The 13,970-nt window shown below is 38.9% G+C and overlaps 4 protein-coding genes across 10 annotated transcripts; 2 read left to right on the plus strand and 2 right to left on the minus strand.

Moving 5' to 3' along the window:
* Positions 1–95: 95 nt before the first annotated feature.
* rhof (ras homolog family member F) lies at positions 96–3,890 on the plus strand. Of its 2 annotated transcripts, XM_060050046.1 has the most exons (5): positions 96–941; positions 1,202–1,289; positions 1,786–1,895; positions 2,238–2,372; positions 2,696–3,890. In XM_060050046.1, exons 1-5 carry the CDS (start codon positions 807–809, stop codon positions 2,858–2,860), a joined length of 633 nt encoding a protein of 210 aa, XP_059906029.1. In that variant the 5' UTR covers positions 96–806; the 3' UTR covers positions 2,861–3,890. The 2 variants fall into 2 exon arrangements, with proteins under 2 accessions (XP_059906029.1, XP_059906030.1); XM_060050047.1 differs by lacking the exon at positions 1,202–1,289 and having other exon boundaries at positions 1,791–1,895.
* On the minus strand, positions 3,673–9,784 carry tmem120b (transmembrane protein 120B). Of its 4 annotated transcripts, XR_009525349.1 has the most exons (13): positions 9,644–9,784; positions 8,406–8,524; positions 8,005–8,121; positions 7,865–7,924; positions 7,679–7,774; positions 7,511–7,600; positions 6,940–7,005; positions 6,793–6,854; positions 6,219–6,311; positions 5,917–5,981; positions 5,652–5,720; positions 5,011–5,421; positions 3,673–4,907 (listed from the first exon to the last, which is right to left on the minus strand). XR_009525349.1 is itself a non-coding variant. In XM_060050039.1 (12 exons), exons 1-12 carry the CDS (start codon positions 9,704–9,706, stop codon positions 5,361–5,363), a joined length of 957 nt encoding a protein of 318 aa, XP_059906022.1. In that variant the 5' UTR covers positions 9,707–9,784; the 3' UTR covers positions 3,673–5,360. The 4 variants fall into 4 exon arrangements, 3 of the variants coding, with proteins under 3 accessions (XP_059906022.1, XP_059906021.1, XP_059906023.1); XM_060050039.1 differs by having other exon boundaries at positions 3,673–5,421; positions 6,223–6,311; XM_060050038.1 differs by having other exon boundaries at positions 3,673–5,421.
* Positions 9,690–12,145, plus strand: morn3 (MORN repeat containing 3). Of its 3 annotated transcripts, none has more exons than XM_060050044.1 (6): positions 9,690–9,828; positions 10,890–11,060; positions 11,158–11,315; positions 11,399–11,558; positions 11,650–11,834; positions 11,922–12,145. In XM_060050044.1, the coding sequence occupies exons 2-6, from the start codon at positions 10,916–10,918 to the stop codon at positions 11,988–11,990; spliced, it is 717 nt and encodes a 238-aa protein (XP_059906027.1). In that variant the 5' UTR covers positions 9,690–9,828; positions 10,890–10,915; the 3' UTR covers positions 11,991–12,145. The 3 variants fall into 3 exon arrangements, with proteins under 3 accessions (XP_059906027.1, XP_059906024.1, XP_059906025.1); XM_060050041.1 differs by lacking the exon at positions 9,690–9,828 and adding an exon at positions 10,093–10,425; XM_060050042.1 differs by lacking the exon at positions 9,690–9,828 and adding an exon at positions 10,093–10,425 and having other exon boundaries at positions 10,902–11,060.
* A 141-nt stretch (positions 12,146–12,286) lies between these two features.
* On the minus strand, positions 12,287–13,878 carry orai1b (ORAI calcium release-activated calcium modulator 1b). The gene is made up of 2 exons (XM_060050045.1): positions 13,536–13,878; positions 12,287–13,456 (listed from the first exon to the last, which is right to left on the minus strand). Exons 1-2 carry the CDS (start codon positions 13,647–13,649, stop codon positions 12,899–12,901), a joined length of 672 nt encoding a protein of 223 aa, XP_059906028.1. The 5' UTR covers positions 13,650–13,878; the 3' UTR covers positions 12,287–12,898.
* Positions 13,879–13,970: the final 92 nt, after the last annotated feature.

Genomic DNA, 13,970 nt, shown 5'->3' on the forward strand with positions numbered 1-13,970 from the left:
GTCGCAGATGTTCCAGCCAAACCTGAAGAAGGCTTAGAATTATGCATCCAAGTTATTTAATTATTAGTTTAACATTCACTCGATAAAACCAAGGAACACAAGGATGGTTTCAGTATCTAATTGTCACCTTAAATAATAAGATAATAGTTAAACATACCATTTGGGTTGCTGATTTATCTTAGGACAATATTCCATAAATTATTCTGCAGTATGTTTATGTATAAACAAGGATATGTTTAAATCAAAATGTATATGGTGTATATAATGTATATGGCAAGTAATACCAGTTAATGTATAAACCGATGGATCTGTCACTCACTACATTAAACTGTATTTGGGGTTATCAGTTCAGACCACTAGACACCTAAACCAGATGAGCTAGATTTTACTTTCTAGAATGAAAGGTCTGAGAGATGATAGTGAAAAAATAACAAATTACATTGATTTGTAGCCACACACACAGACACACAGGAGTAAACAGGGAGCTCTGGACGGAGATATACGCTCAGCTGCTCACGCCTTGCTACAAAAACATTTAGTGACATTTAGTGAAGGGCAGATAAGGGAACAAGAGATGAGTGTGTGTGTTGTGTGTATCTGAAAGCAATTGGCAACAGTTCATGCAGGAAGAGGAAGCGGTTAACACAATGAGATACCAGGTATAAAAAAAAAAAACTGACTGTCATGGCTTTCTGAAAGTCAACAGTTTCTTATTTTCGGAGCGAACCATCGGTCTTCACCATGAGGAGGCAAGCAGAGTGGTGGTCTTAGTGATACAGACGTTATTGAGATCGCTTTGAGGAGAAATGGCGCAAAATGGTGCAGTGGCGAGCAATGAGACCGTGAAGATCCACGAAGAGCTGAAGATTGTCATTGTTGGAGATGGGGGCTGTGGGAAAACCTCTCTTCTCATGGTGTACGCCAAAGGTGACTTTCCAGAGGTAAGATCCTTTGAGCTCAAGCCCTGGCTATTTTCACCCACCATGAGGAGGAATTGTTTTTTATTTTATTGACTAAGTATAATATATTTGTATCAATATACAAACATCATGAAAGCAAATTAAACAATGGTGACTTTGCAAATATGTTTTTTATTATAAACAATTATGTTCTTTTAACTTGACAAAAAGCTAGAATATCAATGGAACAAATATGAGCATGGCTTAACGTCTTTCATCTATTGATTTCCCCCAAAAAACAGAAATATGCCCCTTCGGTGTTTGAAAAATATGTCACAACTATAACTCATGGTGGGAAAAACATAAGGCTCAACCTTTATGACACGGCTGGTAAGACTCCCTACGAAGCAACTCAACAATGTAGATATGACTAATATCTACTACATATTCTGTCCTCAAACATATTTTATTCAATAAATATTTGATCATTATATTGTGCTAATGTCTTGGCATCTGCCAGTACGCTTTCGATTTTAAGCTCAACCAGGAAACCAAACCTGCCCAGGCTATTGGGACATTGACCTGGGTGTGGGCTGTAGCTGTATAACATTCCACTGCCTTGAGAACCATCGGGACTCGGTTACACAGTTCCTCTATGTCTTTCTGAGATATTGTGTGGTGGGTTCTTCCGGAACACGTCCACCATAGTTTTGCAGCTTATCTTTGCACATTTGCAGCAGACGCTTTAGAAGAATATAATAGGAAGCTGGGCAGGATGTGGTTATGAACATACATATCTAATGACAAGCTGAATCAAAAAGATCATGTGTTTCCCTCCCGTCTCTTCAATACACATTTAATAGAGGCTTTATTTGCATTTCTTAAGGACAGGATGACTATGATCGCTTGAGACCCCTGTCCTACCAAGAAGCCCACCTGATCATGGTCTGCTACGATGTCACTAACCCCACAAGCTTTGAAAATGTCTTGATCAAGGTAATAATGTAGGTTATGAATTGTTTTATAGAATCCATAGGCCTACAACATTGATCTCAAAGTACATAATCTATTAATTGTTCTATTATCCATCAGTGATATTACAAGGCTTAACCTCTTTTTTTTCATAGCATTTCAATACCAAAACTCGTCCAAAAAGAGATTTAGCTAAATAATTGTCTTTTAATACGTTGATACATTCTTGACCATTTACAGTTATAACAGTTAATACAATAAGGTATATCTCACAATCTGTAATTGGGCTCAAGTAGAGGAGAGTAAGAGGAAATGGAAGATGTTTAACGGGTGCATAATTGCTTACCCCACACAATCTTCACATAGTGGCACCCAGAGTTGAAGCACTTCTGTAAGGACATTCCAGTGATCCTGATTGGCTGTAAGACGGATCTGCGTAAGGATAAGGAGCGCATCCGGAAGCTTAAAGCGGTGGATCAGACTCCTATTACGTACACACAGGTGAACGGCACCAGCTAACTAATAAACCTTTGTTTCGTATGAAAATACCTCAACTGTCTTTGTGGTCGCACAATGTAAAGTAATAGTTAAGATAACATAATCTAATGTGGATAGACAAATGTGAATGTCCCACCACTTATAAAGGTTTATATATGTAGCCTATTATTATTTTTTAAATATATATTAACCTTTATAAGTTGTTATAAATTATTATATAATTCAGTTAGTAGCCTTTTTATTGGAAATAATAGCTGGCAATGTAGGAGGGTTGGTGGACCTTTAACTATTTCGTTATTTTATTTCCCTGGTCCTTTCCGTGAAAGGGCGAGGACGTTCGGCAGCAGATGAACGCTGAACTGTATCTCGAATGTTCCGCCAAACACCAGGAAAACGTTGAGCAGGTGTTCCAGGAAACTACGAAAACGGCGCTGGAGGCCTGTCGTAAAGCGCGGAAGAGGAAAAGGAAGAGGCTATGTGTCGCAATGTGAATTGTGAAGACAAGCCCTATGGGAAGTGTATGAGAAGAAAGTCAGGTTGGAGGCTTATTATGGCCATGGTTGGAGGACTACCAGTATTGAACATGGCCGATAATAAGGGTGACTGTGGTTTGGCTCCTTGGAGGTATGCCAGGCATGTTTACAAAGAAGTTAAAATAGAAACGGTGGTTGTTAAAAAAAAAAGAAAAGCGGTGATTATATTGAGGTGGTTATATTGGTTGTATTGAGGTTATCCATCAATACGGCTGACCAATGAGGTTGATCGATATCCTTATCGACCAATATCTCGATTGCATGGAGCAGTTGGTGTATCCCTAAATGTAATGTAGGCTACTTGTAAATGTATCAAACGTCCTCTTTATTCTTGTACAAGATTTTTGTAACATTTTTTGTAATTAATTTTCAAACATTGCTGAAATTAAAAGGCTCTTTATGTTGTATTTTAAACAGTATTTTGCATTGAAACTTTATTAACTTACTATTGTAAATTGTACTGAACCAAATAATATGCAATATAAAATGTTAAAAAGCTAATGCCCATGGGTATTCACCTGTAGCTACATATTTAACTAATTTGCGTAAAGAGTATTAAATGTTTCATCACAAAGAACAAAATAATTTAAAATTCCATATTCAAAGGAATGGACATTGGTTTCTCCAGCCCTAAATGGTCTGCTCAATAAAAGAAGAGTACGTATTGAAAATAATGACTTTAATGTCCTTTTAATAACACAATGAGGGTTTGAAAAGCATAACATGAAACACAAATCATTAATGTTCAATGAACATGCTGTGTTTAACTATTTTATTTTATTTTTTTTTCATAAAATGAAATGGCTTCAAGTTTAAAACAGGTTTTATTCATCTAAATGCAATGCACAGAAAAATGCCTCTTACTGATAATGGCCAGGCACATTTTACAGATTTGAGGTGAGTGAAGCAGGGTTAAAATAATCATTAGCTACATTGAATTATTCAGGACATTTATTCTGTCCATTAAATGTGAAAATGTGGTCAAACATTTTGTTGACAAAAAACATCCTCAACAACCACCAAAAAAATAAAAGTGACATTTAAACAGTAAACAGTACAACACAAACACCAACATCTTTGGATATTCTACACAAAAAAAAAAGAAGTGGTGAATTAAAAAGCTACCGGGACGATAAGGCAGTAGAGACCAGCAACTACATGATATTCCACATTAACATCATCTGAAAACTAAACAATATCCCTGGACCATAAGTCAGGAGGTGGACCCTTGAAACAACATATGAGTAATGATAGGTGACCTAGGTGTATAAACCATATTTGTCCTGTTAGACTATTTTACAGTACGAGTATCAACAGCAGTTGTTTGTTCAATATAGTGTTCTGCAGGCAAAATGTACACAATTTCATCTATTTTCACGACAATATTTATTCATCAACAAAATAAATGAATGGAACAACTCAATGCACACACATCCTTTCAACACATTGTTTACCAGGCTACGACGAACCTGTAGCAGATTTAATAATAAAAAAAATAGCTTTAGAGCATTAAAATAGGTGCTTGTTAACAATCATTTGACCCAAAACAAGTTGACGCATACATGGCAATATCTGCAAGGAATGTATTTCATCTATAAACCGAGATCTCTTAAGTACAATGTACCAAGATGCCTGAAGGGAGGAGGGGAAGCAGCAGCCCTCAGGTGTCTCAGTGTACCATCGACACCTTAAAGGTTGTGTGGACGCAACAAGGGTGCTAGGGAAGAGGTGATCAAATCAAATTTCTTGTGTCCAATTTATTTGATGCACAGAACACTTGTTTGTACCTTTTTTGGGGGAAAAGGATTATCACTGTATGCAGTGCAATAATCAGTTGCCCCACCTAATGGTGGTGTAAGCAGCGACCACTGGACAGACAAAGGTCTTTGAAGGCTCATGATATAAAAAAAGGTCATGACACAGAAATGCTACCCAGCCTCTTCAATTGCATATCATTGGAGAAATCCCGATTGGTTTAACTTCCTACACCATACAAAAAAAAACACTTAACCCATACACAAATAAGGATTATTAAAATAAATTAGAATTCTTATCTACACAAACAACCAAGAGTTTGCAGTGGTCCATCTATAATGTGTACAGCCCACTTAACCCATACACAAATAAAGATTGTTAAAATAAATTAGAATTGTTATCCTCACAAAAAAACAAGAATTTGCAGTGGTCAATCTATGCTGTGTACACCATTTAGTTAATGTGCAGCAAATACCTCCTATAGTGATTAGAGTGCATAAATCCCCCAACCACTTTTGCTAGACGTTCATTCATCAATGCCTGAGGAAAACCGTGGCTCCCACTTCCTTTTCTGCTAATCGTGTCTCATGCCTTCAATTTGACATTTACTGGCCATTTGGACCACTTGGATCTTTTTCAGATATCACTTAGTCCGTCTTTTGCACCTTTTCGTGATTTTGCTGAATTTTCTGGTGGACAACCTTTACAGTGGTGAGGAAATTACCCGTGAACAACACAAGGAAGGTGAGGCCCAACATGAATACCTGGGAGAAAAAGAAATGTAGATTGTTCAATGTCGTTTGTTTCAGCAAGTGAACTGACCAATCCAATTTCTTATTAATGTGTACAAGAAAAAACGTCTAATGGACTTTCGCACCACACAAGCATTGTTTTTTTAGAACATCAATAGCATTCAATTTAGATTATTCTGACATGGATGATAAAATCCCACCATTAGGTACCCCACTCAATAACCCTAACGTCCAATTCTTACCTGCCACTCCTTACAGTCTTCATGTCCTGCCAAGCGAAACAGAGTGATCGAGTTGTAGAGCTGCCAAAACTGTTAGAAAAATATAGCAAATGTTATTAAATCCATGCTGTATACGAGGAGGACAATTTATTCTAATCCTTGACACCACTCCCAATTTTATCAGTTTTATTCATTTAAAATGAATCATGCACTGTTCTCGGCAATCATTGGATCTATTGAAACCACATTTTATTTGTTATTATTAACTAACAGAGGCAGAACTTACATGGCCAAAGAAAAGGAAAGGCAGGACAAAAGTGAGTCCTCGCCACATCCAAGACTGGAAGCCCTCTGCAGAGAGACAGGAGAGGCGTTAGGGTACAACACCAGGACAAAAGGGACACAATGCAGGCCATAACAGATGCATTACATGCGAGACGATCACATTTCAGTTCCTGTAAGGATGCATTGAAACGTGATTCAATTGTGCATCAGTGGGCTGGGGCAATCACTTGCTGAACACTTCCCTTTTCCCCTGTTGCCATGAGTTGTAGAAGTCTATCGACAGACCAAAAATATCTTTCTTACCTACTGTTAGATCCAGCTGATTTCTCTCCCCCAGAGCTCGTAACCGATATAAACAGCCGCTCTGGTAGTAGTACTGGAGAAACTGGACGAAGCCTGTGGACAGCAAAGAAAAATGAGACATTGGTGACATTCACCTAGCCGTATCGCTCTGCTGTGAGTGAGGGGTGTTTACGGGTTAAAAAGGCCGTAGTGCAATAAAAGGGCTTCATTTTTAGTTATCTAGCCACCCAGTTGTTGCAACCAAAAGGGGTTGCGATAAAACAAACAAAACTGTTATTGATTACATTATTTGAATCACTATCGATCAACGATGACGACAGATCCAGATCATTTTAGGCTATGAGCCATTTGTAATGTTACCCATTGCGACTTTAACTTAAGTTAATGACTATTCAAACTAATGTAATCTAATACTAGATTCCAATTTTAGTTTAGAGTCCTTTCCAAGTTTATGTTAAGAGTTGAACCAGTAAGAGTACAGCATCACATTAAAACATTTTGCAGACATGATCCATAACCTTGTACAATCCATATCAACGTGATCCTTACTTTGAGGGATAAACATATTACTTACTTTGATATATGGAAAACGCCAGGAATTGGCTCCTGAACATCTGGTACATTTGTCCCTCTGGCCTTTTAGAATACAAAAACATAATTACAAACTTGTAAGCTATTGTATTTTACCCCCAAAAATGAAACGTATACTTTCCAATCTTACCATGTGAGCATGACTCCCGACAGAAAGGTGGACACATAGTGATGAGATACCCACCAACCTTTGATTCTACAACAGAGCGTGGAAATAAAAATGACAGAGTACACATTCATTTGGGATTAATTTACAGTAAAGCCAAAATAATTACAACATTTTCTAATCTTTCACCTCCCCAATGCTCTGTGTAACCACCTGCCTAATGATTGCCAAATCAACAAACAAGCCCCTGAGCTTATATCCCCTCCCGAAGTTTCTCCGCCATTGACAAATATTGCATTTCACGAGCACGTTATTGACAGGCAAGATGAATGGCCCCGAAACAGGGAAGAGCACCTATAAAGTGCAACTTGGATGCTATGAGCACATGCAGGACTTGTTTAACTTGGTTTCAGGCCACTCTTGGGAGTTTCATCGTGGAAGTTGACAATAGGTAAAACGTCTTTCAAGGTTTCGACCGAAACCAAGTCAGTAAACGATATTCGTGCTATAATTAAGGACACAATGAAAAGAATGAAAGTGTTGAAATTGACACAACTCTTTTAACCAGATGATGTGAGGACTTTCTGGTACCCACCTAGAGCCATTACACATAAGGATGCTCTCCCGTATGGTTAACGTGCAATAGTACCACACCAACAAGAAGTTGAAGAGCTCATCTGTGACACTGGAACAGAGAAGACTATGAGACACTACGTCAAGGATAAGGCAGAGAGGTTGGAGTGCCGGGATCAATATCACTTACCGGTAATTTAAGAAGAAGAGACAGGTTATGGCCCCGAACAGGAGTATTATTGTCATGAAAACTTTAAATTTTTCATACTCATCTTTGTATGCAAATCTAGGAAAAAATGAGAAATACGTAGTTAAATGACGAATATCCCATAATCGTGAAAGATGTTGGATTGACATCTCCAGAAGTTTCCCATACTTTGCCTGGTTGCTGAGAAGGGTCACGTTTACATTTCCTAAAACTAGACTTAAGTACAAGCTGAAAAACAAACAATCAACATTAGAAATGAGTAAACCAATAAGCCAAGCACGGAACAGAGAAAATGTGTGTGTTCTTACCCATTCTTCTTTGGCAGATATGATTCCATTTCAAAGAACACATTCTCCTTTTCTATGATTTGAATCTTGATGTCTTTTAATACTTCCAATTCTTTCTCGTCACACTTTGGTATACTCCTGTGAATAAATAACGTAATTACCATAGAGTAAAATAATAAAGATTTGAAACACATAAATGGTGGTGACAAATCCTTCATTAACATGTTAAAAGGTGAAATCCACACACACAAAACAGATAATGTTAATTATGAAACACATTAGGCATTTTTTTTATTTAAACAGAATGATGCACAGCACTAGCTGAAGTCCACACATCACAGCTCTGTGACTTGGGTGCTCTCCAGTGAAGGAGTGTCACCGACTACTACAAATCTGAAATTGTCCAAAAAGTATATACTTACTTATTCAGACTGTGCCTTATGTCTTTGAGCGATTTCCTTTGTTTACTGATGCCGCTGCTGCATGTGGACTGAAGACTAGTGAGTTCTTCTAGTTTTTGTCTGTATACTTTGTGAGTTTCCTGTAAGGTAGAAAACATGTACAACCATCAAGAAAATGAAAGCTAACATACCGTCCTAATATTAAGATGTGCCAGGAAAGGCCAGGCACAAATCAGTATCCCTGTTATTATTCAGAAATGTTATGTCACTAAGGAAACTTATTAAACTCAGTTTCCTCTACATTGTTTGTTTAAAGTTATATATGACATGTTTCCCTTCCTCATTAAGCATTCTTATTCAAATCCCATCTCTCCTGTTTCACTTAGAAATAGATAATCTTGCGGGAATCAAATTCACGTTGTCTTTAACAATTATTATACAATATTTGTTTGCGTATATTCCTTAATTCAAAGTTTTCTGACAAGTAACGAAAATAATGCTGTCATTTCGATGTTGATAAGTCAATATTAAACCATGAACGTCAGCAAGGTTTTGGAAAATGTGATAAGAGAGAAAATATCATCAATAATATCATGCATTTTGTGTTGAACTGGGTGCCCTAACAATATCAATGTCAGACATGCCCTCAAAATGCAGAAAAGAGAAAAGTATTTCTTAACCCTAAAACGTTTGCAAACTGGTTCTACAAATCAGCCAAAATAAATATTTGTTCATTGTGATAACATGATCAAAGATGATTGTATTTGACAAACTCGCATATATGCATTACATGTAAAACAAACATGTTTACTTGCACATGTGTGTTGCAATTAAGACAGCGAACATCACGTTAGCTAGGAGATTAACCTTGATGCAACTGTTCAGACAAATAAAGCTCATCAAGTGAATGTATGACCTTCGTTTGAAAAGCAATACATATAATGGGAAGTTTTGTGATGGAAGTGAAAAAAAGTGTCAGCCCATGTTAGCCCCCTCCTGTCTGTAAGCTAGCTTACATTAGCTCTTAGCTAGCGTGAACGTACACAGGGGAACAACTCAAGGGAAAACAAATCTTGAGATGGTTCAGTGCAATCAAACACTTTTATATTTTTCGGAGAAATAAGTACAAAGATTGAGCCGAATAAGTAAGCTAGCTATTTATATCTGATCGTGACATATACAGTGCAGTGATGATGCAGTGACAAACATGCAATCAGTGAACCAGTCCACGTCCCTCAAACCCTTCAGATCACACTCGCCTGTAGTTGTTGATATTCCAACTCGATTTCATCCCATTCAGTTTGTAGTCTCGGGAAAGACATGGTGGGACGGAGTCTACGATAGATAATGCAGCAGATGACTCAACACACTCTTCTCCCTTCTCGGAAGTGCTGCGTTGGTTTGTGTTTTGTCGGCGTGTTTGCGTAAGGATGTTTAGGTTTTGGTGAGTTTGCGTAGGAATGTGTGCGTACGTGTGAGTTGCGTATGTTTGTTTGGGCCTGTATGTTGCGTATGATTGTATGAGCTTTTTGTGTAGTATACGGCGTACACACACACACACACACACACACACACACACACACACACACACACACACACACACACACACACACACACACACACACACACACACACACACACACACACACACACACACAGCGGATGCTTCGGACTGAGCATGCGCGCTTTCATGGCCTCATATACGTGCTTCTGAGTGTGACTTTGGACTTTTATAATGTAAAACTGTACTACTATAACATTAGAGACACTTAGCTAATGGCATCGGACGTAGGTCTCATTGACCTCAGTCCAACAAACCAAGGAGAGGGGGCCGGAGTATGACAGGGTCTGTTGCTAGGTTACCAGCGACGCGTAACATTGGCCACAAGGTTTGGCTCTGGTCCGGTTCTGGTCCTCATCTGGGGGTAGGCTACCCCAACAGCATGTTGCCGAATTTGGTTAAAATATAAAGCATGGCTTTGGAAGACAACTCGGCTATTCCTGAATTAATAGGCGATCGACATTTCGACATTTATGAGAGGTAGGCTTCGTCATTTATATGTACAATGTAGGCCTGAATTACTTCTGGGTTCTAAACTAGTTAGGTGGACCGTCGACGATCGACGATGGTTATGAAGATTGATCGACACAGTCCAATCAGACACATGCGCTTTTCAAAAGAGTATTATAATAGGGTAAACACTTGAGAGTTTATGGATTAGCCATAAAGATAAAGAAAACAGTTCGAGGAAAAACTTACAAAAGGATGGGATCCTCAAACTGAAACTTTGCCTACACATACAGCCTTACCCATGGGTAAAAATGTCACCAATTGAAACACATGCAAATAGTGTGGGGGGTTCAGTGGTGGTTTAAATAAATGTTAGAGAAATGCACTTTCAAATTGGTCTGTATAATATAGATTGAATGTTCTATTTTTCCTGTCATACCCATAGCTCATGGCCTTTTTTTATTGCATGTAATCTATGATGTCTCTATCTTAAGTTATTCATGTAGGTCTACCCCAAGGCATGCCATTTCTGAAGAACACCAACAAAGTCCAACCCCTGGCCAAGTTATGGGACACGAAGGCCCAGAAAAATGGACAGCGTAAAACAGTGTACTCTGTAAATGGAGATAAATACACCGGGGAATGGCAGGACAACAAGAAACAAGGTAAGAGGTGTAGGCTAGCAAACGGAAATAGCCCATTATAAAAGGAAGTCACTAAGGCTGCATAGAACATAACCTATAAAATTGAATTTATGCAAAGGAAAAGGAACTCAGATTTGGAAAAAGGCAGCTGCGATCTATGATGGAGACTGGAAGCTTGGAAAGCGCGAGGGATATGGCACTTTCAGCAAACTATGTCCAAAAACCAACCGATATGCAAGACTCTACTCTGGTGAATGGAAAAATGACAAAAAACACGTATGTATTGCACCATATTTCCCTTTGTACAATGCACTATATTGACACTCCTTGAAACACATGAATACTATGAATCTCCTTAGGGACAGGGAACATACTACTACAGCACGACGGCTGTATATATGGGCGAGTGGAGGGATGGCCGGAGGACTGGCCGGGGGAGAATGCACTATGACAACGGAGACATATACGAGGGGGCGTGGCTTCACGACAAGCATCACGGATTGGGGATGATCCAGCAGGGTAAGGGCAAGCTCTTCAAATGGAATGATATGTAGTTGATTGGCGGTGACCTCGCACGGCTAGGTCAAGGTGGGTTTCTTTTTACTTAAAGCAAACGGAAACCGATACGAGGGCAGCTGGCAGGACGGAAAGAAGAATGGCCAAGGAAGGTTCCTATTTTGGGAGCGAGGTCAGATTTACAAAGGCCTCTGGGTGGACGGAGTCTGTAAATTTGGTACACTGTCTGATTACGGAAGAGATGACGGTCCAATGCCATCCAAGAGTCCCTTCCCAAAGGTACGGTGGGAACCACTGGTTGGAACAGGTGTATTTAACTTACTACTTCCCATTGTTCTGATTATTGTTAATCATTTTTGTGTTTAGGTGGGGCTGTTGGATGCACAGTCGGTTTTGATGGAGGCAGAATCAACCTTCTTGAAAATGTTATTTTAATCATTGGTCTTTAGAATTAAGTCAGTGCCTTATTCTCAATGCAGCAGTCTGAAGGACGCCATGAGATAAATGTGACTGGCAAAATAGTTTTGCCAGAGAAAAGTGATTTCTCAAAGCAACTCAAAAAATAAATAAAGACCATCCAAAATACAAAGTCTGTTGATTCAGTGTATTGGTTTTTGGTTACATTCAAAATGTGCAATTCCAATACAAAATATACATTTTCACCCTCACAGCCAAAGGCATAACTTCTAAATTGTGTTATCAGACATCAGGTTATAGAAATACAATTCCAATGGATCTTGAATGCCTTTTTATTAATTCATCAAATGTGTTAACAAGGAATAGAACTTTATGCCAACATACATTATCAAAAACATCGGTCAAAGTTTATGGTAAAAAATATACAAACTTTACAATAGTTTCCCTCTTCCAAATATATTTTTCCTTGTTGGTATGACAATACTGAAATATGGAAAATATAGCATTCATAGATTTAGTATAAATCAAATGTCATATAGGTAACCACTATTTATTAAAAGAAAAGAGACGTGTTTAAAACAAACATAACGTTTGGCAAATTTGACGTTTTCATACAGCAGGCATTAGATTAGACCACTGAATTGGGTGGCAAATAACAACAATAGTAAACATATGATAACATAAGTAATGGCATCTTAAAAAAAACGTAATTAAGCAAGACAGCTAAGGTAATAAATGTGAAGACTATTCTTTGTTCAGATACAGAAAATGGAATTAATTGTTTTGTCGTTTCATTCTTCAGACATTTTACTTTCTACTGGTAATTAAGAGCACTGTGAACGACTTGTGTGCAGTTTCTTAGGCTGCCTCTTCACAAATGAAATGTCGTGGCTATGGATAAGCCACATCCAGGCTTGTCAGTTTATCTATGGGAAGATGGAGCTGGGAGCTTGCATGATAGAAGGATCTCCTCTGTGGTCCAGTTCATTTTGTAGCCTGGTCAGATTAGACAGTTCTTCCAGTTCTTGAAACTGTCGGTCAGTCTTGTGACTAACCAGGGAGCGGTAGAAATGCACAGCAAAGACAATGAAGATAAAAGCAAAAGGAACCATAATAGAGGTGGAAGTAATAGCGGCAGCCCTCCCGGATGAAATAGTACTATTTGCAGAGTCTTTGCTCTTGACAGGCAAGAATTTGACCCAGCAGAGCAAAACCACCTCGGCTAGAAAAAGCAAGGTACCTATGACAGTAGAAAAAGCCCATGCGAGCTCAATATGTCGGTGCATTCTCTCATGTGGGGACTCCTGCACAGAGTTGATGTTGTGCACGTTGCTGACAGCCTCTATATTGGGCAAAATACAAGTACTGACCATAAGAGCAAAAAGGTGAACAGCTACAAGGACCGTGGTGCAGGCACTGAATGCGATCAGCAGACCAGGCGGATAAGGATAACTGTTGTCCAGCTGTACTTCCACCATTGCCACCTACAAAAACAAACAACATTATTATCCGTGTTGACGACCACTTTCGCAATTTTGCAGCGAGCCACGGACATTACGTTACCATTGCAAATCCTGAAAGCAGAGCCGATGTCCGGCTGGAAGCCTTTAGTTTTGCTCGACTCAAGTACAGTTTCCTCCACGACAGGGCTTGCAATGAATGCTCGTTCAGACTCATTGCGTTGGTAGGTTTACGTGGGCGACCCGGCAACAATGTATGTACGTGAATTAGTTCAATACACGACCAAAGGGGAATCACATGTCAAATGTGTGACATTTATCCACTTGAACTTCGAAGGCATAAGGGTCCTCCTATGTTATTTTAACTGTTCTATTCACTCTCCAGCGGACCGACTGAAGTAGACAGTAGATAACTGCACCTTGGATTACCCACAAGCCCCTGCGACTCCAGAACATCCGCTATTACTGACAGGTTACGGTTAGAATAAGCCTAGAATAAAGCCTACAATATTATAAGTGCACAATGTCAGGGATAAAC

This window comes from Gadus macrocephalus, chromosome 4 (genome assembly GCF_031168955.1).
Source record: "Gadus macrocephalus chromosome 4, ASM3116895v1".
In the NCBI taxonomy this organism is placed as follows: domain Eukaryota; kingdom Metazoa; phylum Chordata; class Actinopteri; order Gadiformes; family Gadidae; genus Gadus; species Gadus macrocephalus.

What these genes read in the sequence shown, in the direction of transcription:
- rhof (XM_060050046.1), top strand. Translation starts at nt 807, where the DNA reads ATGGCGCAAAATGGTGCAGTGGCGAGCAATGAGACCGTGAAGATCCAC. An exon ending in TTGAAAATGTCTTGATCAAG is followed by an intron (nt 1,896 to 2,237) that starts GTAATAATGTAG and finishes ATCTTCACATAG; the next exon opens with TGGCACCCAGAGTTGAAGCA. An exon ending in CTCCTATTACGTACACACAG is followed by an intron (nt 2,373 to 2,695) that starts GTGAACGGCACC and finishes TTTCCGTGAAAG; the next exon opens with GGCGAGGACGTTCGGCAGCA.
- tmem120b (XM_060050038.1), bottom strand. Translation starts at nt 9,706, where the DNA reads ATGTCTTTCCCGAGACTACAAACTGAATGGGATGAAATCGAGTTGGAA. An exon ending in CTTCTCAGCAACCAGGCAAA is followed by an intron (nt 7,775 to 7,864) that starts GTATGGGAAACT and finishes ATTTTTTCCTAG; the next exon opens with ATTTGCATACAAAGATGAGT. An exon ending in CTCTTCTTCTTAAATTACCG is followed by an intron (nt 7,601 to 7,678) that starts GTAAGTGATATT and finishes TCTCTGTTCCAG; the next exon opens with TGTCACAGATGAGCTCTTCA.
- morn3 (XM_060050041.1), top strand. An exon ending in GGAAAAATGACAAAAAACAC is followed by an intron (nt 11,316 to 11,398) that starts GTATGTATTGCA and finishes GAATCTCCTTAG; the next exon opens with GGACAGGGAACATACTACTA. An exon ending in ATTGGGGATGATCCAGCAGG is followed by an intron (nt 11,559 to 11,649) that starts GTAAGGGCAAGC and finishes TTTTACTTAAAG; the next exon opens with CAAACGGAAACCGATACGAG.
- orai1b (XM_060050045.1), bottom strand. Translation starts at nt 13,649, where the DNA reads ATGAGTCTGAACGAGCATTCATTGCAAGCCCTGTCGTGGAGGAAACTG. An exon ending in TGCTTTCAGGATTTGCAATG is followed by an intron (nt 13,457 to 13,535) that starts GTAACGTAATGT and finishes TTGTTTTTGTAG; the next exon opens with GTGGCAATGGTGGAAGTACA.